Raw genomic sequence first — 21,902 nt, 5'->3', positions numbered from 1 at the left:
TTCTCTGCCTGTCTGGTGGCTTTTCTGCCTGCACGGCAGCCCTGCCCGGGGTGCTGTGCCAGCCTGTCCCCTGCATGTCACCACGGACCAAGACTTTCCCAGCCGGGGACGCGGCACTTCAGAGCCACGGGTCACAATTCTGCCCACAACTCTGCCCACACGGCTCCCGTCTCCACCCCCCGGGCACCTTCCCTGACCCGGGAGGGGGGATACGATGGGGTTACAGGGTGGGGGGCTGCCCAGCCCTTCACCCCCCAGAGAACCCCAGCTTTGCTCCCGCCACCCAAGCGACTTCGGGGCCGGTATTTTGGCTGCGACATGTGCTGGGAGGGGGAACCGGCCCCCCCTTTCCCCTTCCCCTTGCCCTTCTTTCGCAACCGGCCCTTTGCAACCGGTGCCCGCGGGGGGCAGGATCCGGCCCGGGGGGGTCCGGTCCCGTCCCGGGGGGGAGGCGGGCGGAGCCGCCGTTGACTCACGGCCGGGACAGGCGGAAGCGGCGTCCGGTGCCCGGGGCGGAGCGGGGCGGAGCGGAGCCCGGTACGGGGTAGCCCCGGTACGGAGCCGTCCGGGAAGGAGCCCGGTAAGCGGGGTGGGCGCTCCCGGTAAGAGCCAGCCCGGTAGGGAGGTCTCCTGGGGGGGGAACGGGACAGCCCGGTGCGGGATAGGGGGTCTCCCGGTAAGGAACGGGACAGCCCGGTGCGGGATAGGGGCTCTCCCGGTAAGGAACGGGACAGCCCGGTGCGGGATAGGGGGTCTCCCGGTAAGGAACGGGACAGCCCGGTGCGGGATAGGGGGTCTCCCGGTAAGGAACGGGACAGCCCGGTGCGGGGTCTGCCGGTAAGGAACGGGGCAGCCCGGTGCTGGTCACCCGGTACAGGGTCCAAGCTCTCCCGGGGGGGTTGGAAATTAGGGCAGCCCGGTGCAAGGTAAGGGCTCTGCCGGTAAGGATCAGGGTAGCCCGGTGCAGGGTACGGGTTCGCCCGGTGCTCGGTACGAGCCCCCAGCATGGATCAGCCTGCCCCAGCCACAGAGGTGCCCAGGACCCCCGTGGTCACCGGGAGCTGCTGGCAGGACCCGTTGGCGGTGGCGGGCACGACGGGCCGGCCGGTGTGCAGGTCCCGGGAACGGGCGAGCGGGCGGCGGGCGCTGAGCGTCGTCTGCGTGCTGGGCCGGGAGCCGGCCGCCTGCCCCGCGCTGCACAGCCTGCGCGACGCCTGCCGTCACCTACGGGCACGCCTGCACACCTTGCCCTTCGGCACCCTGGCATTGGGCGACACCGGCACCCTCGACCGCTTCTACAACGCAGGTGAGGATGCGACCCGTGCCGCCGGCGGAATTCCCGGCGTGGGGTTACTATCACCCTCTTTTTCCTGCTATTCTGCCTGGTTATCCCAGCTGTCCGGGAATATCTGGGCCGGGAGTCTCCCCAGCCCCTGTGCAGCTCCCGGCGGAGCTCTGCCGGCTGTGTGCTTGGGTGGTTCGCTGTTTGTTTTCCTGCCTTCCTCCTGTTTACTTTCCAGGGTGGTTGGACATTTGCAGGGATGTCTCCTTGGCGTTAAACACGCCGGTGTGATTTCAGAAAGGGTGGTTTTTGTGGAGGGTTTGCTCAGGGTTCAATCCTGTGCCGGGGTGCAAGCGGGCGCCCCTCACCGTAGCCTCAGGTGCTGTGATGGCAGGGGCCATCCCCTCTTTTAGGGGATGCAGACCCCCCCAAACCCGGGGGTGGCTGTTTCTCCCTACCCCATGAATTCGGGGTCTGGCTTCGGTCCCGTGAGCGTCCCCGCCGTCCTGCCCGCAGACGTGGCCGTGGTGGAGCTGAGCGACTCCGTCTGCCAACCCTCCCTCTTCTACCACCTGGGCGTCCGTGAGAGCTTCAACATGTCCCACAACATCCTGCTGTGCTGCCAGGCTGACCTGCCCCCCCTCCAGGCCCTGCAGGTCAGTGGGGACGGGGACAGGGACACCCCAGCCCCTGGGTGCTACTGCTCCAGGGTGGCCCCAAGTACCCGGAGCATCCACGCCGGCAGGAGGGGGATCTCCATCCCACCCCCCCCGCCGAGCCCGGCAGAGTTCCCACGGTTGCATCCTGCTCTGACAGAGATTTCTCTGGACCTGGATGGGATGAGGAAAGGGTGGCTGGGGATCCCAGTTATCCCTGGAGCTGGCTGCAGGGTGCTGGGTGCTCCCCTGGCCCCAAGCAGCTGGAGATTCGGGAACAGGCGCTTTTCCCTGGGGAAAGGCGATTCCTTGGAAGCAAAACCTTCCACACAGAAGGGGCCAGCAGGAGGGATTCTCGCTGCTCAGGGAAAAAAAAAATGCAGCTGGGAGCGCATCCAAATCGTCCCCAAATGTCACCCTGGCTCGGGGGAGCCCCAGGCTCCCCTTTGGAGACCCTTTCCCTGTGCCGGGTTTGGAGCAGAAGCCGGCTGCCTTTACAGCCCTGCCCCGGGTGGGTGGATTCCGCACGCAATGTTTGCAGTGTGGGGACGACTTCCCGCCCTTGTGGCTCGTCCCCAGCGTCCCTCGCTGTCCCTGGCTGTTTTCCAGGTAACTCCGATCCCTGAGCCTGAAATCGGCTGATTTCTTTTGCTGGGGACTCTCCTTAAATCCCTCCTCCTTCCCTCTCTCCCCAGGAGGACATCTGCCAGAAGAACTCGGTGCGTCCCTTTTCCTCATGCTTTCTGCTGCGGTGCCAGCAGGGTTTGAGTCCCTCTCTCCCCCTGAGCTGCCTCTCCCCAGCCTTGAAGGGTGGACATTGCAGACAAGGAGCGAAACCTCTCCCCGAATCTGAGTTAGGGGGACCTCACTCACTCAGAGCAAGCGCCAAGAAACAGCAGCACAGAGAGGGGTACCTGGTTTTGAAAGAACCAGGAGTGTTCACTCTGGAGCATAATGATGGCAGTCAGAGAGAAAGCTGGTTTGTCTTTCCTTGCTAATGACTTATGGAAGGTGGTTGTATTAGCATGGCCTGTATGGTCTGGGCAGCGTGAGGAGGCTTGGGGAGAGGGGGTTGGTCCATGATATGAGCAGGGGGGTTCTCAGCTCGGCTGACACAGCCTCTCACCCCTTCTCCCCTCCCTCAGGACCTCTGTGGCAGCTACACCTTCATCCCCTATGCGGTCACCCCCCAGAACAAGGTCATCTGCTGTGACGCCGGGGCCATGAAGTGCCTGACGGAGCTTTTCCAGCCCAGCTCTGAGACGGAGGCTGCCTTCACCTCGCTGGCAGCCCGGCTCGTCCAACTGCTGGAGGGGATCCCCACCGACTCCTGGTACTGCTGCCCACCCCTCCGGCTGCGGGCAAACCCCCATGCCCACATGGGCTGGCAGGGCTTGGCAGAGAATTACCACCACCCCATAATCCCCACGTCTCTGCCCCCCATCCCCAGCGGGTATTTTCGGGAGATGATCCGGCGGGATATCCGGAGGGCACGGGAGATGTACGGGGGGGAACAGCTGAGCCGGGAGCTGGCCCGCATCCAGCAGCGCCTGGACAGCATGGAGCTGCTCAGCCTGGACATCGTGGTGAACCTCCTCCTCTCCTACCGTGACGTGCAGGTGAGGGGATTTAAACATCCCGGGGAGGTGCCGGGGACCACGTCGGCATTTCGGAGGGGGGTTTGCTCCGCAGCCTGCCGTTGCTCGGAGGAGCTTGCAACTCTCAGAGCTTGTCCGGTGCGGGGAGAGCATCGCCCCGTGGAGTTGGGGACAGGCAGCCCGGGGGTCCCCGTCTCAGCCCCACCGCCATCCCCGCAGGATTACGATGCCATCATTTCACTGGTGGAGAACCTCCAGGCGCTGCCGACCTGCGCCGTGGCCGAGCAGCACAACGTCCGCTTCCACTACGCCTTCGCCCTCAGCCGGTGAGCGGTGGCCGGGGGAGGGGGGACACACATAAATATACCCCGGGTACCCCAATGGCACGGAGCTGGGGGATCGGGGGACTGAGGGGCCGTGCTGGCGATGCCGTTTGCCGAGCGCCGGTCGCGTGTGTGCAGGCGTAACCGTGCCGGGGACCGGGAGAAGGCCCTGTCGGTGCTGCTGCCCGTGGTGGAGCGTGGGGAGGGGGCTGCGCCCGACCTCCTCTGCTTGTGCGGCCGCATCTACAAGGACATGTTCATCAGCTCCGGCCTCACCGACACTAAGATGAGGGACCAAGCTCTCTACTGGTGAGGCTGGGGACAGGGCTGGGGACAGGGCTGGGGGCCACCTGCCTGCCCGTGCCCCCATCCGGGGGGGTTTGCAGGGGTTCTGGGGGCTTTCCAGGCAGCACAGCCCCACATTCAACCCCCCCCAGCAGCAATGCGGAGGCAGGTGATGCTAATTCCTGCTGGGCTTTTATTATTTTTACTTCTTTCGGGTTTTTTTCTGGCTTGGGAGCACTCCTCCATCATAGGGGGCAGCTCCAGGAGCCCGAGGCAGCCGCGTTTTGGCTGGCAGGGGGGTGGCAGCGGCCGTGCCCCCCACCCGGCATCTCTGCCCAGGTACAGCAAAGCCTTCAAGGTGGAGCCGAGCCTCCACGCGGGCATCAACGCCGCCGTCCTCCTCGTGGCTGCCGGCCACCAGTTCGAAACCTCCGTGCAGCTGCGGCAAATCGGTGGGTGCCCACCCACGGGTCGGGGACAAGGACCCACCGGGGATGGAGACCAAACGCTGGGGTCTGTTGGCATCGGGGCACCCCCGGAGCAGCTCTGCCCGGGTGCAGGTTTGCTGGCAGAGGGGTGATGGGCTCCTGCTCCCGTGTCCAGGGGTGAAGCTGAGCTGCCTGCAGGGTCGCAAGGGAAGCCCAGAGGAGCTGCGTTACTACTGGGATGTGGGTTTTTGCCTCGGAGCTGGCATCTTGGCTAACGATCTCAGCAAAGTCATCCAAGCCTCTGAGAAGCTCTACAAGCTCAACGCACCAGGCTGGTATGGCACGGCACGGCACGCGCCCACCCGGGCAAGACTGGGTCTCCAGTCCCTGGTGTCTGTGCTCCAGGAGGGGGTTTAGGGGCTTTTAGGAGGTGCTGGGGACATCCCTCTCTCCTCTCTCGCCCCCCATGTCCCCGCAGGTACCTGGTCTCGGTCATGGAGACCTTCCTGCTCTACAAACACTTCCAGAGGAGTCCACAGGTCCCCTCTGCCCGGCAGGAGCTGGCTGATTTCTGGCTGGGCTTCCTCCTCCAGGCATGCCAGCCCTTCGTTGCCGCACCGCACTGCCCGGTGAGGGACCCCATAGAGCCAACCCCTCCTGCCTGGACCCCCGGACATCCCTAGGGATCACCCAGTGGTCCGGGCTCACTGGGCATTTGGGGAGGTACCAAGCAGCCCACCGGTGCCAACCCAGGGGGGGAGGATGGGGGTGCAGGGATGCAGGCTGGGGACCCGGCGGGTGGGGGGTTCACCCCGCAGTCCCCTGCTGCCACAGGTCCTGGTCCTGGAGCTCAGCAAGGTCCTGCGGCCGGCCCGGCTGGCGCTGCACGGTGGCACGGAGGAGCCCGCCCTGACGCTCGCCCTCGTCTGCCCCACGGAGGAGGTAGGGATGGGGCTGGAGGGGGGAGAGCTAGCGGGGTCCCCACCGACCCCCTCCTCACCTGCCCCTTCTCCTGCAGAAAGCGGCATCGAGCTGGACCTTTGCGGCCGCGGCCATCCGGGGTGTCAGGTGAGCGTGTCCCCAGTCCCCTCGCCGACAGGACCGAGGATGCCCCTGTGTGCCCGCAGCCCCTCTGCCCGCCCCGTGGGCAGCATCAGCCCCAGCGCTGACGGGACGGGACGGGGTCTTCTCCCTCCAGCATCTGCAAGTGCGACGAGCGGGGCTGCTTCCTCTACGTGATGCACGCGGAGGAAGATTTCCAGCTCTATTTCCCCTCCCAGCAGCACTGCCGGTGGTGAGCAGGGGGGGTGGGGGGCACAGGGACCCCCACATTGCTGGTGGGGGCATGGGGGACCCCCAGTCACTGCCCTGGTGAGCAGGGAAGGATGGGAGCAGGCTGCTTCTTCCCTACCTTAATTTGGGGGGGGAAGGGGTGTCGTAGGAACCCAAGCCCTGCAGCTGGGTCCCACAAAGCAGGGTGGCACAGCCCCCCCGTTGTGCCACTGGTGGGGGGCAAACAGCGAGGGGGCACAGGAGTCCCTCTGTGCCAGGGGGGTCGGTGGCCAGGTCCCCAGCACCCTCACTGGGGCTCAGGACCGTCGTCCTCCCCCTGGCAGGTTCTGCAACCAGATCCAGTCCCTTCTGGCTGAGCAGGCAGCGGGTGGTGAGGAGGTACCCAGCCCCACACAGCCCATCCTGGAGGTGAGATGGGGACAGGGGGTGACATGGGGGGGACACGGGGCACCGAATGGCACAGGCTGCCACTCCGCATCTCTGCCCGCAGTACAGCTACGAGTACTCGGAGGCGGGTGAGCGGGTGATCCTGGGCAGGGGGACGTACGGGGTCGTCTACGCCGGGCGCTGCCTCAGCAACCAAGTGCGCATCGCTATCAAGGAGATCCCAGAGAGGGACAGCCGGTAGGTGCCATGCCGAGGGGGTCCCGGAGGGTCCCGGGGGACCCTGGGCAGCCCCTCACCCTGGCGTCCCGCCATGCAGGTACTCGCAGTCCTTGCACGAGGAGATCGCCTTGCACAAGCACCTGCGGCACAGGAACATCGTGCAGTACTTGGGCTCCATCAGCCAGGACGGCTTCATCAAGATCTTCATGGAGGAGGTGCCGGGAGGTGGGCAGCGCTGGGGATGGGATTTGGGGGGTCAAAAGGGGGACACGTGGCCATATGTGTGGCCTAAATGGGTGTGATGCCCCCCTTCTGTGCCCCCTCCCTCTCCAGGGAGCCTCTCGTCCCTGCTGCGCTCCAAGTGGGGACCTCTGAAAGACAACGAACCCACCATCGTCTTCTACACCCGCCAGATCCTCGACGGGCTCAGCTACCTCCATGATAACCACATCGTGCACCGTGACATCAAGGTGAGGGGGGCATCGCCCATCTGGGGGCATGAGACCTGACCCCCTTATCTGAAGGGACACCGGGGAGCCAGGAGCTGCCCCTCCGTGTCCAAAGCCCCTGGGGTGATGCCCTGCTCAAGCACCAGGAGCCTTTTGGGGCTTGGTTTTATTTTGGGGTGCCCTTCTCGCCCCAGGGAGACAACGTCCTCATCAACACGTACAGCGGGGTGCTGAAGATCTCTGACTTCGGTACCTCCAAGCGCCTGGCGGGCATCAGCCCCAGCGCCGAGACCTTCACAGGTAAAGGCAACCCGGGGCTGGGGACTGGGTTCCCTCGACTTGGGGGTGGTGGGATGCTGAGGACCAGGCGACAACGAGGGTCTGCATCCTTGTACCCAGCATGGGGACAAGGAGAACCCACCCTGGGAGGGAGTTTGGGTGATGGATACGGGCTCCTCTCACCCCTCCTCATCCTTTCCCCAGGCACCCTGCAGTACATGGCCCCAGAAATCATCGACCAGGGGCCGTGGGGCTATGGGAAGCCAGCGGATATCTGGTCCTTGGGCTGCACCATCATCGAGATGGCCACAGGCAAGCCCCCCTTCTACGAGCTGGGCAGCCCCCAGGCTGCGATGTTCAAGGTACCCATGGATTTGGGCAGGGGATGGGGGTTCCCCAGCCCTGAAATTGCCCCCCCTCCTTGGGATGGCCGGTCCCTTTGCAGCTCCCCGGGTGCCTTCCCTCCAGGTGGGCATGTTCAAGATGCACCCGGAGGTGCCCGAGTCCATGTCAGATAAAGCCAAGACGTTCATCCTGCGCTGCTTCCAGGCCGACCCGGCCAAGCGGGCGACGGCTGCCGCGCTGCTGCAGGACCCCTTCCTCGCCGATGCCAGGAGGGTCCGGACTCGGCCCGTGCCCCCGGCGGGGGGTGAGTCTTGGGGGGGGAGAGCAGGATAGGGGGAACCTGGCATGAGCTGCTAAATAACCGTCTCCATCACCTCCCTGGCAGGTGATCCCCCCCACTCTGCGCAGCAGGATGGGGATGTGGAGGGCAGCGATGGGAGCAGGGGATGTTCCTCAGCCAGGCAGGACGCCCCGGTGAGGGGCACAGCAGGCAGCCCCCTGCTCCCGTGCCACCCCAGCGAGGCAGCCTCCAGCCGCAGCTACTTGGGGTAGGGCATCCCGGGCACGGGGGGATGGAGGGACCTTGGAGGGGGGGGTTGGCTTTCTGCCTCCCACGGCACCCACTCTCCCTGCTGTGTCCCAACACTGCACCCCACGATGCTCCCTCGTCGTGCCAGGGCATCGCATCCCTCCCCGTTACAGCTTGGGGGGCTTGCAGGAGGTCCCCCATGCCCTCTGCCAAGCCCAATGGCTGTGCCAGCCCCAAGGCCACACTCCTAAATGCCCGAGGCCAGGGTGGGGAGGGCAGTGCCAACCTTGCCCACCTCCCCCCAGCACTGGCCAGGGCTCAGCCGGCTCCGACCACAGCCTGCGCTCGTCCTCCCCCGAGGAGAGCGGGGACGGGTTCCTCCTGCGGAAAGACAGCAAGCGACGGGCCACGCTGCACCGCGTCCTCACCGCCGAGGCACCGGGCATCATCGCCGCCTTGGAGGAGAGCCAGGTGGGCGCTGGGTGCCCGGGGTGGGGGGGGTCTGCACAGCAACTGGGTGGAGGGTGGGCATGGTGGCAGCCCCTGAGCATCTCCCTTACCCACCCAGAGCACGACGGGGGCGAGGTTGGGCTCGGAGCATCTCGCCCAGCTGCTGAGCTGCCTGCGGAGCTACATCCAGTGCCCCAGCCAGCACCAGCTGTGCCAGGACCTCCTGGCACTGCAGACCCGGCTGCGGGCAGAGGGGCTGAGCCTCCCCCACCTCCAGGCTCCCCTCTTCAGTTTCCAGGCAGTGGTGAGTGCCCACGATGGAGTGGTAGGGTGCTGAGTGGGTGATGCCCTGGTGTGGGCGATGCCCTGGCACAGCGATGCCCTGGGACGGCTCTGCCCCTTCCAGGTGAGACGGGTGCTGCGCCAGCATCACATCAAACCCCACTGGATGTTTGCACTGGATGATGCTGTGAGCCAGGCAGTGCAGGCGGCTTTCACCGTGCTGGTGAGAGGTGGGTGGCACTGGGGGACGGCTGGGACGTGGGTCTGGGTCCCACCACCGTGGCCGGTCGGGTGGACGAAGAGGGTGGCTGGGCTGGGGTGGGCTGGGGGACTTTGGGGTGCTGGGAAAGGGACATGAGGGGGGGAGCCAGCACTGGGGCAGCTTTGGCTGGGCCCAGCTCCCCATTTTGTCCCTGGTGCTCTGGGTCCGAGGCCATCGGGCACTTCTCTGTGCCCATCGCTGTCTCTGCCCCCACAGACCTGGCACTGAAGGCTGGCAGCCCAGGGATGGATGGCACCAAGGACACGAGTGACAAGGATGACACCGTGCCGCCGAGGCTGTCCATCCCCAGGAGCCCACCCCAGCAGGACAGCACCAATTCAGGACTCAGCACCGGCCCCAGCACCCAGGCGGACCCCCTGCCCTCCTTGCAGGCATCCTCAGCGCTGGTGACGCAGCTCTGCCATCTCCGCATGGAGACGGGCAGGTAGGGCTTCGCTGGTCCTTGTCCTCTATCTCCTGGGGTCCCAGTCTGTGCCCCCCACTGGCTGCCAGTCCGTGTCCCACTCTCCCCAGGCTGCTCCAGGAGCTGGCCGAGAAGGAGCAGGAGTGGCAGCAGCTGATGCAGCGGGCACTTCGCTCCGGGGACGATGACACCGCGGTCCCCAGCCGGCCCCAGCGCAGCGGGGAGCATGGAGAGGTCCCCCCGAGGTGCTTCGCCCCGGGGCAGGATCGCTCACCCCCAAGCCCCCAGTCCCCCCAGGGACGGGCTGACCCCCTCCTCCTCGAGTGGCTGCAGCGGCACGGCACGGACCCGGCCACCACGGCCACGGTGAGGCCCGTGGCCACTTGGCACACAGAGATACGTGGGAGCTGGGGGTCGGGCCCCGCTGGCGTGAGCAGGGGGCAGCCCCCCCCTCCCCGGCATTGCCCCCCCAACACCTCTGCCACCTCCCGCAGCTCCTCTCCCATGACTTCACCCTGCGGGACCTGCTGGGCTGTGCCACCCGTGACGACCTCTTCTACGTGGGCATCAGGTACCCCCAGCCCGTGTTGCCCCTCCTGGCCTGGCCGAGGTGGGGAGAACGGGGTGGCAGCTTTGGCAGGGTGGGTGGGGGGGACACGGCTTGGTCCCCTCCTTCCAACAGCCCCCCCACGTCCCAGCAGGCGCGGGCCAGCGTACCGCCTCTGGGCAGCCATCCTGGAGCATCGCCGGACCCTCGCCCAGGAGGAAGGGGAGTAATTCCCAGCCCCAGCGTGGGGATGTGGATCCAGGACACCCAGCTACTGGAGCCCCAGGGCTGCCACCACGGCGGCTGGCAGGACGGTGACGGAGGGAGCCGGCGGATGCAGGGGCTTCAGCTCCACACCGGAGGGAGAAGTTGGGGTACGGTGCCCACAGCAATAAACAGCCGCCAAATGTGCCCTCCGGTGCCACTTCATTGCTGCTAAAAGGTTGGGGGGGGGGGCCACAGACCCCAGCCCCACCCAGTGATGCTCAGGGTGTAGCTCTGTCCCCCGCCCCGGGTCCCACAGTCCTGCTGGCACGGGGTGCTCCATGGAGGGGGGCCGTGGGGGCTATGCCCGGGGGACGAGGTTGGTCCGCAGAGGCAGCAGCGCTTCCACCCACTGCCCCGGCTGCCGGAGCAGGCGTCCCCACACTCCCCGCTCCTCCGCCGTCGAGTCCATCCAGCCCACCGGCAACCCGTAGCTGCTCCCTGCCGAGAGACCACCGGCGTCACCTTGCAAGTTGCCACCAAGCCCTTGCAAGTTGCCACCAAGCCCTTGCAAGGTGCCACCAACCCCTTGCAAGGTGCCACCAAGCCCTTGCAAGCCTTGGGGGGGCACCCTGGGGTTCCTGGGGCTTGCTCCCCCCTCGCTTCCCCACCTCACCTGTGCCCAGGCTGAGCCGAATGCCACCCAGCTGGCGTTTGGAAAAGGCTTCGCGGTGCCAGAGGGTGAACTCGGCACACGCCTCGGCCAGGTCCTTGGCCTGGAAGCCGTCGTACACCATGGTGTGGTTAAAAAGAGGATTGAGGCTTCGCTTCACCACCCGCGTCTTCTGCCGGCTCGCCTTGCTGTCGTCCGGCAGCACGTAGCTGGGGAGGTGACAGCAGGGTGAGGGGGACACACACACACATATCAGCCCCTTTGGGTGCCCCCCTGGGTGTCACCCCCCCCTCCCTTACCACTGCACAAAGGCATCCACGGTGCCACTTTGCAGGGGGATGAGGCTCTGAGCATCCTTCACCCAGATGTGCAGCTCACCTGTGGGTGGCAGCCCCCCACCTGCGGGCGAGAGGGGTCAGGTGCACTCTGCCATGCTGGACCCCCCCCACCCCTCCCCGGTGCCCACGGGCACCTCTCACCTTCTGAGCCAGCAGGAATGAATTTCAATGCCAAGTTGAGGTTGCCCCGGCTGGTGAGGCCGTCCGAGGAGATGGGCATCTGGGGAGGATGGGGGGGTTATGGGCGGCGGTGGATGGGGGGGGAGCGGACTGGGGCGGGGGGGGGCTGAGAACTCACACGGGGCTGGAGGCTGAACCACTCGGGGCGCGTGTTGGCCCAGTCCCAGGCGCCCAGCGCGATCTCCACCTCCCCCAGGAAGACGTTCCTGCCCAGGCTGTCGTGGTGCCACACCGAGAGGTTCAGGGTCCGGCCCTGCAGGTCCCTCTTCTCCAGCTTGTACTGGTGGGGAGGGGACACAGACAGGGTGAGGTTATTCACCCCCACCCATCCATCCCCCCTTGAACCAGGAGGACAGCCCCCCCACCCCCAAACCACTCCAAAGCGGGGTTAGAAACCTTGAGGGTCTCGTTGAAAATGGGATCCAAGCTCCTCTTCCTCACTGTGGTCTTGCGCTTGCTGTGGTTGGACTTATCCGGCAGCAGGTACGTCTTGATGTACCTGGAGCCAAAAAAATGAGGAGGATGCAATGGGTACCACCGCGAGCATTGCCCGGGCATCGCCGCTCGGGGCCGGGGCACTCACGGGTCCGACCGCTGCTTCTTGGCCTCGGCCAGCTCGCGGCACCGCAGCACGTGGACCCGCAGCTCCTTCTTGGCTGGGTCGTAGCAGAGGGAGAACTGGACGCAGCCCCGTACGGCCACGCTGCCCAGCTCGCCCTCGCTGTAGAGGCTCATCAGGCTGCCGCTCAGCTGCGAGGCGGCGGGACAGGGTCAGGGGGGCTGGAGAGGTGACCCCCCCCAAACACACCCCCCCCAACAGCCCCCAGCCCTGTACCGTGGAGGAGCTGAGGCTGGACACGGAGGAGCTGGTGGTCAGCACGCTGCTTCGAGGCGCGTGGCCATTCTGCGGGGACACCCGGCCCGGGCATGTCTGATCCGTCTGGGGGGTCCCCAAGCCCTGGAAATGCAAAGCAAAGAGGGGTCAGCACCACCCCCCCTGGACCCCCATCCCCAGTGCAGGCTCCTGAGGGCACCCAGCTCCCAGCAAGTGCCCGGTGCCTGGGCACAGCCCATGCCATGCTGGCTTTGCATGCCCCAGATAGCCCTGCTCCAGCCTCATACAGCCCTACATAGCCCCCTCCAGCCCTCCCAACTCCCTCCAGCCCCATACAGCCCCCCAACCCTATACAGCCCTATATAGCCCCCTCCAGCCCTCCCAAATCCCTCCAGCCCCCCTAACCCTATACAGCCCTATACAGCCCCCTCCAGTCCCCCCAACTCCCTCCAGCCCCATACAGCCCCCCAACCCTATACAGCCCTATATAGCCCCCTCCAGTCCCCCCAACTCCCTCCAGCCCCATACAGCCCTATATAGCCCCCTCCAGTCCCCCCAACTCCCTCCAGCCCCATACAGCCCTATATAGCCCCCTCCAGTCCCCCCAACTCCCTCCAGCCCCATACAGCCCCCCAACCCTATACAGCCCTATATAGCCCCCTCCAGTCCCCCCAACTCCCTCCAGCCCCATACAGCCCTATATAGCCCCCTCCAGACCCCTCAACTCCCTCCAGCCCCATACAGCCCCCCCCAGTCCCACCTGCCCAGCATCAGGGCCACTGCATGCGGAGTCGGGCTCCTCCTCGTCTTCCTCCGCGCTGGACGTGCCGAAGGGGTTCCCACCTACTGTGTCACCTGCAAGGGTGCAGTGTGGGTGGGGGGTCCCGCCGCAGCAGGGATGGATGGGGGGGGGGTGTCCCCTTTTTTTGGCAAGAGGAGTGAGAAGGCAAGCGAGGGATGGGGGCTGGGAGGAGGCTGGTAAGCAGCGCTGGGGGGCTCCAACCTCCCCAAATCTCGACAGCAGTGACACCCCCCCCCCCCCCATTACGATTACCTGGCTGGGCTGGGACGTCCTGCTCCCTGGCCGGGATGTCACCCTGCCACAGGGGCTGTGACACTGGGGTCTCCTCCAGATCTGGGGCTGTGGGGCTGGGCTGCGAGGTGGCACAGAGGGGAAAGGGTGAAAATGGGCACCCTCCTCTCCCCGCTCTGCTCCCCTCAGTCCAGCCCCTCTGGGTGCCTGGGGACAGGGTGGGCGACATCCCGTGGGACATATCCCTCCCATCACTCCCCACGCCACAAGGTTCAGGATCATACTTTGCAAGACCACGCGCAAGGCCGGCCCCAACGGCAGCACCTTTTTGGGGTGACGCTGTGGCCCCGGGGCCACGGCAGTCAGGGTGACTGAGCCCATCACTGGGGCGTCAGGTACCGGCGGCAGGCTCTGCCGCGCTGGCTCAACCCCCCCACCAGGCACTGACCTGGGGCTCTGCGGTTGCCTGCGCCTCCTCCGTAGGGGGGCTACGAGAAGAGACGATAATTAGTTTCTCTCGACAAGGCATCAGGCTAACGAGCACTTTCTCTCCCCCTCCACATCCCCGCAGCTATTTATAGAGCCGGGGTCTGGCAGGGCCATGGAAACCCTCCCGGGTGGTGGACAGACAGACATGGGGACAGTGGACAGATGCCAGGACGGTGGACAGACGCCAGGACGGTGGACAGACACCAGGATGGTGCAGCTCTGGCTGTGCCATCCCCTTCACCATGGACTCTGCTCCCACTTCCCCACCTCCAGCTCCCCCCCGGGCATCCCAAGGCTGTGCCACCCCCAGCAGGGTACCAATAAGAGATGCCACCAGCCCTGGGACACCCATGGGGTAAAAGCCCCCCCCCGCCCCACCCTCACCTTTCCTCCAGCTCCTCCACACCATCCTCATCCTCCTTCTCCTCCACCAGTGGCTCGCCGATGGCCTCCAGCTCGCCAAGGCTGGGGCCACACTCCAGGTCCCCCGCTCCTGGGGACATCGGGGACCTCAGCAGGCTGAGCCCCGGCCCCCAGCATCCCCCCCCCGCCACCCGCATCCCCATCGTTCACCTACCCCGGGGCCGCCTCCTGCGGCGGATGGAGGCACGGACGAGGTCGGAGCCCAGGTGGTGCCGGTGGCGCTGGGCACGGGCATCGCAGAACCAGTCCCCGGTGAGGGTCCTCAGCCGCGCCGGGTCCGACACCGACTTGCGGAGCTTGCTGGCGGTGGGAGGGCGGCGTTGGCCCCCCCGCCACCCCGGTGCTGCCGTCAGCCCCCATCACCACTGTCCCCATCACCGCTTCCCAAGCGGCTGATGGAGCCACCGCAACTGGCGTTGGGGACACCAGCCACCCTCTCCACCAGGGTTTGGGACCCCTAATGCCGGTGTCACCCACTGCGGGACTTCACCCTGCTGGGCTCAATGGGTGCCCCCATCCACAGGGGAAAGGGGATCCCAGGCTGGCTGCTCTTGGGGGGGGGGGGTTGACACTGTCCCTGAGGGTGACGCTGAGCAGGGGACCCCCACCTCACCTGATGCGCCCCTCCTCGCGCCGGCGGAGCTGCCAGTCGCGGCGCAGCACCTCGGCGATGGCGCGCCTCTCCTCCTCTGTCAGGAAGCTCAGGTCCAGCAGCGCTTCGGCCCCCAGCTCCAGCGCCATGGTGGGGCTGGGGGGGCCGGTGGGGGCACCCCGGGGTGCTGGTCTAGGCGGGTGCTGAGAAGCAGAGGGCTGTGGGTGGGTGGGCTCAGCGTGTCGGGCATGCACCAGCGATGCCAGCATCTGGAAAGGGACTTTGGGGCCGCTTTGGGGTGGGAATCATCCTGACCCTCTGCAAAGAGATGGAGTGGAAGCTCAGCATGCAAACCCCCCCCCCCAACATTGCACCCCAAAACACCCCTGGGACCCCCAATGGGAACAAACCGAGGAGTGGGATGATGCCAAGAGTGCCAAGGGAAGGAGCACAGGCAATCCCATAGGCAGGCTGAGGGAAGCCCTGCCGCTCCTGCTGCCGGGCCCTGCTGCCGGCCCAGTGCCAGGGCCAGCCCTGCCCGCTGCCGGGATCCTGCCCGCAGCCCATGTTTGCAAAGGGTGTTTGCTCAGGACTGGCTCTGCCCCTGCCTGCTTTCCCACGGGTTTCATTGGGTGCCACGGCACTGAGATAGGGGGCAAAAAGGGGGCTCGGCTGCTCCCACGACGGGCTGAGGAGACCGAACCAGGCTGAGACCGTACTCAGCTCATCACAGCTCCCAGGGCAGAGGACGCAGCAGGGGCTCTTGCCCCACTTCCCAGGCGTTGCCTCACTCTTGCCCTTCCTCGCTCTGGTGTTGCGAAAGCGCTCGCTGCCTGGCGCGGGATGCTGAGGGCAGGAAATTGCAGCAGCAGTGAGGCAGGATCGGTCCTGCTGCCCCCCCAAGCCCCCCCCACCGCCCCAGCCACCCCGCTGGGACGTTAACACCAGCACAGCCGCACCCCAGCATGGTCGGGGGGGGCTTCCGCTTCCACCGTGGGGCTTGGACACCAGTGGCCCTGTCCCTGGCTCCAAAGGCGACTCTGTCCCTGTCCCACGGGTGGTCCTGTCCCCAGCCCTACAAAAGGTCCTGTCCCAGCCCACGGGTGCCTTTATCCCAGCCCTGTGGGTCACCCTGTCCCTGCCCCACAGGTGGTCCTGTCTCAGTCCAGTCCCATGGGTGCCACCATCCCGACCCCAGGGGGGGTCTCAGACATCCCCTGGCACTGCAGACCCCAGCCCAGGATCTGAGCACACTGGCGCCGGTGGGTGGGCTGGGTGCCAACCCCACCATGGACCCCCCCCCCCCCTCAAACCAGCACCAGGGACCCCCCCCCCACATCATGCACCAGGGACCCCCTCCCACAACCTGAACAACCCCCTCCCCAGCACCCCGCTCCCCACGCGAGGCAGGGGGACCCCGCGACACCCACCAGCGCCCCGCACCCAGGGCTGGGTGGGGGGTCTCGGTGGGCACGTACCGGCTGTCACCGGGGCTGGGATGATGCTGCCGCCGTCTCCCCGCCGCAGCTCGCTCGTATCCTGTTTACTGGCGGCATACGGGGGTGTCCCCCCACCCCGGAACAGAGCCGGCACCCAAAAAAAAAAGTCACCCAGGTCTTGCCCAGGCGCTGCCGCGGTTCCCTGATCCCTGCAGGGACCCCCGTGGGTGGGCGCAGCCGGGGTGCAAACAAGCACCCACCTCCCGCACCCGCCGGTGTGCAGAGGGGTGCTGGGCACCCGGCCCCCCCCACCCTGCATGGGAGACCAGTCAAACCAGTTAGACCTCACCAGTAAGCCACAACTTTGGGGGGGGGGGGTGTGCACATCTCCCTTTTTTCTTTGCAAGTAGCCCACCACAACGGAGGGGGGGCAACAGATGGTGCAAAAAAATACACCCACGCACCCCCCCCCCCCCCAAATGCACCCAGGCTCAGCCTCCCCGGAACCCCTCCTGGGGACTAGCAGGGCCCAGCTGCCCTCACCACAACCCAGAGCTGCGCACCCCCCACCCCGTGTCCATCCGTCCCCCCGCCTCCCTCCCTGCACCAGGGACCCTGCAGCCCATCACCGTGGCCTCGGACCCCGTCCGGCCCCACCAGCTGGGCCAGGCCTGTGGCACAGCAGTAGGGACGAGAAAAGCCACCGCAGAAATTCGGGTCCCAGAGCCCCCATCCCATCCCTCCTCGGTGGGAAGCAAAGAAGAGACGAGGGGGGGGGCTGCAGCCCCTCCGAGCCAGGCGAGAAGAGCCAGGACACCCCCCCCCAAAATCCAACACCCCCCCCCAGGATCCCAGCGCAGCCCCACTACGGGGCAAACAGCGGGGTCAGCCCCACGGCCGCCCTTACCTGCCCAGGACAGCGTGTGTGTGGGGGTCACGGTGCCTTGTGTCCCCCACCCACCCACCCACCCAGCACCCCACGGGGACGTGGGTGGCCCCCGGTCCCCACCCTCGGTAGGGTGCTGGCGGCCTAGAGCTGAGTCAACCGCAGGCGAGGAGCAAGCGCCTCCTCGCCTCGGCGGCACGAAAGCAGGGACTGGAGCCAGCAGCACCCGCCGGACGGGACTGAACTGGGCTAAACTGGGCTGAACTGGGCTAAACTGGGCTGAACTGGGAGGTGTCAGGCAGCCTGGGAGGGAGTGGTGCGGAGGGGAAGTGACCCAGGGGAGGGGGACCCCCCCTCAGCCCCCCCCCCCCAAGCTCGGTGGAGGCTCCAAGCCAAGAGCGTGGATGTGGGGATGGGGTGGGAGACACCCCCCCCCCCCCAGTCCTCACCAAGGGGTTTCTGGGGAGCACACGGGGCAGGATGTGGCCTCGGGGGTGCTTTATCCGGAGCAGCTCTGGGAGAGCTCCAGGGTTGCGCTGGGGGGACTGGGCGGACTGGTCCCTGCTGCACATGGGGGGTGGGTGGGGGCAGTAAATCCACAGTCCCCCCCAAAAAACCTAGTGTGGGGCAGTGCAGGGTCCCTGGGGCTTTGCAGGGCCCCCAGCCCCCAGGGTACCCGCAGCCCCACGGCTCCCATCCCATGGGGCAGCCCCAGTCCCCCCCAGCCTCATCCCATCACTAACCCCAGCCCCACATTCCCTAACCCCATGGGTATCCCCAGCCCCACAGCTCCCATCCCACCCAGCGCGATCCCATCTTGTTCCGAAGGAATGAGGGTCCCGACCACCCAGGACAAACCTAGGTGCTCAGCCCCACGCAGGATCAGGCCAGTCAATGCCCCGCAGTGGTAAACCCCAGCACGCAGGGCAGGAGCATCCTTCCCCGGCACAGCGGGGGCCTGTGCCTCAGTTTCCCTCGATCGCAGAGGGAGGGTGGCTGGCTGGGGGGGTGGGTCAGGCTTCCCCACCGGGCTCCAGCCATCACCCAGCCAGCTTTACGACGAGATGGCAGTGCTGCTGGGGGAGGAATTGCGGTGGGGTGCAGCGGCAGCAGCCTGGTAGCACACGCCGAGCACAGGACCGCAAGAAAAGGGGATTATTTTTAGTGTGGTTTCTAAGGAAATGAGACTTTAGCAACAGCTCTGTCTGTCTGTCTGTCTGTCTGTCGGCTGCCCTCCCCTTCCTCCGCTCGTAGGGTGAGCTCTGCTCAGCTCCGGTGGGGAGAGGCCCCAGATGGACGAGGTCCCTGCTATGGATGCTCTGGAAATGCAACGAGCGTGGCCAGGTCTCTGCGGGGGGTGGAAGGTGATGGCTCGGGGACGGTCGTGTCCCTGCAGGGGTGCTCGTAGGCTGGTGGCTCAGCGCTGGGTCACCCAGGGTGGGCACCGATCCCCTTCTGTGTCTCCCGGCCCCTTTGTACCAGCAACATGCAGAGCAAGAAATGTTTATTGGCTGAGACTGGGACAGGAAAGGAGGTGGCAGGATCCGTCCCCTGCTCCTGGATCTCTGGAGATGGATGGACAGATGGTACCTGACACCCCGGTGATGGGCTTGCTCAGTGGGGCAGTGCCCCTCCTCGGGGCCACGGGCAGGCAGCTCGGGGCAGCCTCGAGCACAGCACACACAGAGCTAAACCCCACGGCCGGAGGCGTGGGGGAGCAGTGGGTCACATCCTGCGGTGTGTGTCCCCACGCCAATCCCTGGTGACCCAGAGGCGTAGCGAGTTTGCTGGGTCTCAGCTGTAGCCGCTGCAGCACTGCAGTGCCCGTGGAGCGGAGCCTCCCGCGGTGCCTCCCTCAGCCCAGGACAACCGTGGCCGGAGGCTGCGTCAACCGGTGACACCGGGGAACACCCTGGCCACCAGCACAAGGTGAGCAAGGCGCTGGATCAGCCCTCAGGGATGGTTTTCCTTGCAGAGACCCTGGAGCGAGCCAGGCAGCCGCGATGGCCTGCAGCCCGGCTCCAGCCACCTCCCGAAACAGCATCGGAGGGAGAAAAAAAAACCCCTTCTGTCTCCTGGGTGCCGGGTGCTTGGAGCTGGGTGCTGGCAGCTCAGAGCTGGGTGCTGGCAGCATCCCCGTGGGTGCACAGAACAGGTTCTGCCTCATTTCTGTGCTGGGCGTTTGGGCAGCAGGGAGGGAGCGGGGGTGAGGAGCAAGTCCTGTCCTGCTCCCCAGCCCTGCTCCCTCCGCCAAGGACTCGTTCTTCAGGAGGCGCAGGCAAGCCTGGCTCTCCCGGGGGGAAACCGAGGCAGGGAGCACGCGGCGGAGCATCGGCAGCATCTCGCCTGCTTGTGGGTTTGCAGGTGGGGGAGTGGGGCAGCACCCGCAGCATCAGCAGCCCGGTTGGGTGGGCAGCACCTGTGGGACCACCGGCTGAGGGCACCCAGGGTGGGCTGCAGGGGCATTGAGGGAAACAGGGGCTTTGAAGGCTCCTGCTGGAGCTGAGCTCCACGGTCACTAGCTGCCAAGAGCATCTCTGGAGGGATGGGGACCCTGGAGCAGCCCCTCCAGCCCATGTCCCCCTGACCAGGAGGTGTTGACCCCGCATGGTGGTGGGGAGAAGGCTGGGAGGGATGGGGGTCCCTCCCCCGGGGACCCTGGAGGGAAGGCAGGGCTTTCTGCATCCACGGAGCCCACGCAGGCGGTGGACGCAGGAGATGCTGTATCCCCCCACGGGCACCAGCTGCAGAACACAAACATCTCTGCAAACCAGAGGGGGTTTCACATCCCAAAACTGCCCCACAGACACACAGCCTCGGCAGCCTCCCCCAGCCCCAACTCGCCCCCCTTCCCTTTCTGCCATTGCTTTTACATCCCCACGTCCTCCCCCCCAGGGATGGAGCCATCTGGCCCCGTTCCCCCCCTCCAGGGACTTGGCTCCTCATGCCCTCTGCCCTCCCGGTGCCTTTGATGTGCCGCTCGAGCGCTCCCTGGGCATGCGGGGATGGACCCCAGCTCCCACAGGCTGGGGGTCTGCTTGCTTGCAGCCCCCTCCTCATTTTTAATTTTTAATCCTGGCAATAGAGCAGGAACCTCGTGGCATTTCCACTTTCGGCTCTGGCTGGGGATGATGTGCAAGGCCTGTCCGGGAAGACGTAGGCATCAAGAGCCCCAGCATTGGGTCTTGCACCCCCTTCCCTTCCCCTGCCTGGGAAACAACAGGGATGATGGGGTGGCTGAGGATGAGGAGGGAGCTGCAGCCTCGGAGGCACCACAGCTGCAGGCAGCCCAGCCGCCACCGCTGGCGTTTTCAAAAGCTTCCACCGTGCAAATGCTTAAGTGCAATTTGATATTGCTCCCCAGGGAGCCCTTTGATGTGCCCCCCCCACACACACTAAGGGAATGAGAAATGGGGCCCCCTCCCCTCCGGCCAGCTGCAGCAAAGTGACCCCGCTTCAAAGGCGGCTCCACGCCAGCCCCGCGGCGCTGGCATGGCCGGCGATGGGGCATCCGCTTCCCCGACCCCATGGAGAGGTCAGAGACCCCCAGCCCCGCTCCCCACGCTGAAGAAGCCCCCGCACCATGGCTGCTGGGGTGGATCGGTCACGGTCGGCCATCCTGGGCGAAGGCAGAGGGGTGGGAGGCAGCGAGGTCCCTCTGATGATTTGGTTCAGGTCATTTGGCAGGTTGGGACGGATCCAGCCACTCTGCTTTGTGGCCTCCCTGGCTTCCCGCAGCCTCCGTCCCTCCTGGGGCTGGGCTGACCACGCCGAGAGGTAGAAGAGAAAAATGAGAGGAGCAGGGCTTGAAGGGTCCAGCCTCCTGTGACAGCCGGAGATCTGTGAGCACCCCGGGCACCCGAGTGTGACTGTCTTGGCACATTCAGACCGGCTGCTTCCATATAATCCCCAAATACCATGACCCAAACAGTGCGGCTCAGCTCCCACGCACCTCCAGCCAGATTCCCTGCAGCTCCCCAGGCAGCAGAAGTGGGTTAGAAAAATCCTGCCACGCTTGGGAGGCAAGCAGGGACCCAGCAGGTCAGTTACAGCAGTACAGAGCCGTGCACGCCGGGCAGAGCATGTTCCTGGTGGGTTTTGCATCCTCACCTCACGCTCCAGTGACAGACGTGAGCAGGATAAAACCCTCGGAGGCTGCCTGCCATCCCCACCGCTGCTGTTTCACAGCCCCGGAGCCAAAGCAGGGGCTGGAGTTAACGCAGCCGCAGGAGCAGCATGGTTTGGATCGAGGGGCTGAGCAGGAGAGGATCCAGGTGGTGTTTTGTAAGATGGCTGTGCCGTTAAATCCCCGGGCCTTGTACACAACCTAATTTTAAGGCTGATCTACTTTCCCCACCGTGCAGCTCTGGCCTCTGGATATCAGATGTAACGGAAAATCGGCTGCTGCATTAGCACTCGTTACAGCACTCGGAGGCCCAGCTTCCCTCGCTCCCAGTTCAGGCAGCTGTATCCTGCTGGGAGAGGGGAAAACGAGGCCGGCTCTTCGCATCCCACTCTGCTCTCCACTCCTCTATAGCTCCCGGCAGCCCCAGGCCCTCCACACATGTCCCCTCCCCAACAGCTTGCAGGGTAAATGGAAGATGGGGGGCTCTGTGCTGGCAGGGGAAAAGGAGCCAGGAGGCCAGTGCCCTCAGCCTCCAAGAAAACAGAGAAGTTAAGAGACTTAAGGGAAGGGGAAGCTATTTACAGCTAAAGGGGATCAACCTGCAAGCGGGGGCTTATCTTCTAAAAAAGCATCCTCTTCCCCAGAG

General features: G+C 65.8%; 2 protein-coding genes across 8 annotated transcripts; one reads left to right on the top strand and one right to left on the bottom strand.

Moving 5' to 3' along the window:
* The first annotated feature begins 513 nt into the window (after positions 1 to 513).
* On the top strand, positions 514 to 10,448 carry MAP3K6 (mitogen-activated protein kinase kinase kinase 6). Of its 4 annotated transcripts, XM_075047575.1 has the most exons (29): positions 514 to 580; positions 1,116 to 1,306; positions 1,799 to 1,938; positions 2,634 to 2,657; positions 3,084 to 3,271; positions 3,389 to 3,557; positions 3,756 to 3,862; positions 3,998 to 4,168; positions 4,484 to 4,596; positions 4,748 to 4,907; positions 5,051 to 5,201; positions 5,407 to 5,514; positions 5,591 to 5,640; positions 5,771 to 5,866; positions 6,189 to 6,273; positions 6,356 to 6,489; positions 6,569 to 6,696; positions 6,805 to 6,941; positions 7,115 to 7,220; positions 7,404 to 7,561; positions 7,668 to 7,848; positions 7,930 to 8,092; positions 8,379 to 8,544; positions 8,642 to 8,827; positions 8,930 to 9,035; positions 9,284 to 9,512; positions 9,602 to 9,857; positions 9,986 to 10,062; positions 10,190 to 10,447. In XM_075047575.1, exons 3-29 carry the CDS (start codon positions 1,879 to 1,881, stop codon positions 10,266 to 10,268), a joined length of 3,588 nt encoding a protein of 1,195 aa, XP_074903676.1. In that variant the 5' UTR covers positions 514 to 580; positions 1,116 to 1,306; positions 1,799 to 1,878; the 3' UTR covers positions 10,269 to 10,447. The 4 variants fall into 4 exon arrangements, with proteins under 4 accessions (XP_074903676.1, XP_074903675.1, XP_074903673.1 ...); XM_075047574.1 differs by having other exon boundaries at positions 526 to 1,306; positions 10,193 to 10,448; XM_075047572.1 differs by having other exon boundaries at positions 526 to 1,306; positions 10,190 to 10,448.
* Positions 10,446 to 17,183, bottom strand: SYTL1 (synaptotagmin like 1). 4 transcript variants are annotated; one of them, XM_075047581.1, is made up of 17 exons: positions 17,152 to 17,174; positions 16,284 to 16,453; positions 15,525 to 15,651; positions 14,827 to 15,123; positions 14,368 to 14,513; positions 14,175 to 14,283; positions 13,750 to 13,789; positions 13,323 to 13,422; positions 13,029 to 13,123; positions 12,269 to 12,391; positions 12,017 to 12,183; positions 11,830 to 11,932; positions 11,552 to 11,713; positions 11,395 to 11,473; positions 11,215 to 11,314; positions 10,919 to 11,124; positions 10,446 to 10,743 (listed from the first exon to the last, which is right to left on the bottom strand). In XM_075047581.1, the coding sequence occupies exons 4-17, from the start codon at positions 15,072 to 15,074 to the stop codon at positions 10,604 to 10,606; spliced, it is 1,818 nt and encodes a 605-aa protein (XP_074903682.1). In that variant the 5' UTR covers positions 15,075 to 15,123; positions 15,525 to 15,651; positions 16,284 to 16,453; positions 17,152 to 17,174; the 3' UTR covers positions 10,446 to 10,603. The 4 variants fall into 4 exon arrangements, with proteins under 4 accessions (XP_074903682.1, XP_074903681.1, XP_074903685.1 ...); XM_075047580.1 differs by lacking the exon at positions 17,152 to 17,174 and having other exon boundaries at positions 16,284 to 16,595; XM_075047584.1 differs by lacking the exons at positions 15,525 to 15,651; positions 16,284 to 16,453 and having other exon boundaries at positions 17,152 to 17,183.
* Between the last annotated feature and the right edge of the window lie 4,719 nt (positions 17,184 to 21,902).

This window comes from Buteo buteo, chromosome 16, assembly GCF_964188355.1.
Source record: "Buteo buteo chromosome 16, bButBut1.hap1.1, whole genome shotgun sequence".
Lineage (NCBI taxonomy): Eukaryota > Metazoa > Chordata > Aves > Accipitriformes > Accipitridae > Buteo > Buteo buteo.
The sequence above is the reverse complement of the archived record's forward strand: the minus strand, read 5'-3'. Positions and strand labels throughout refer to the sequence as shown.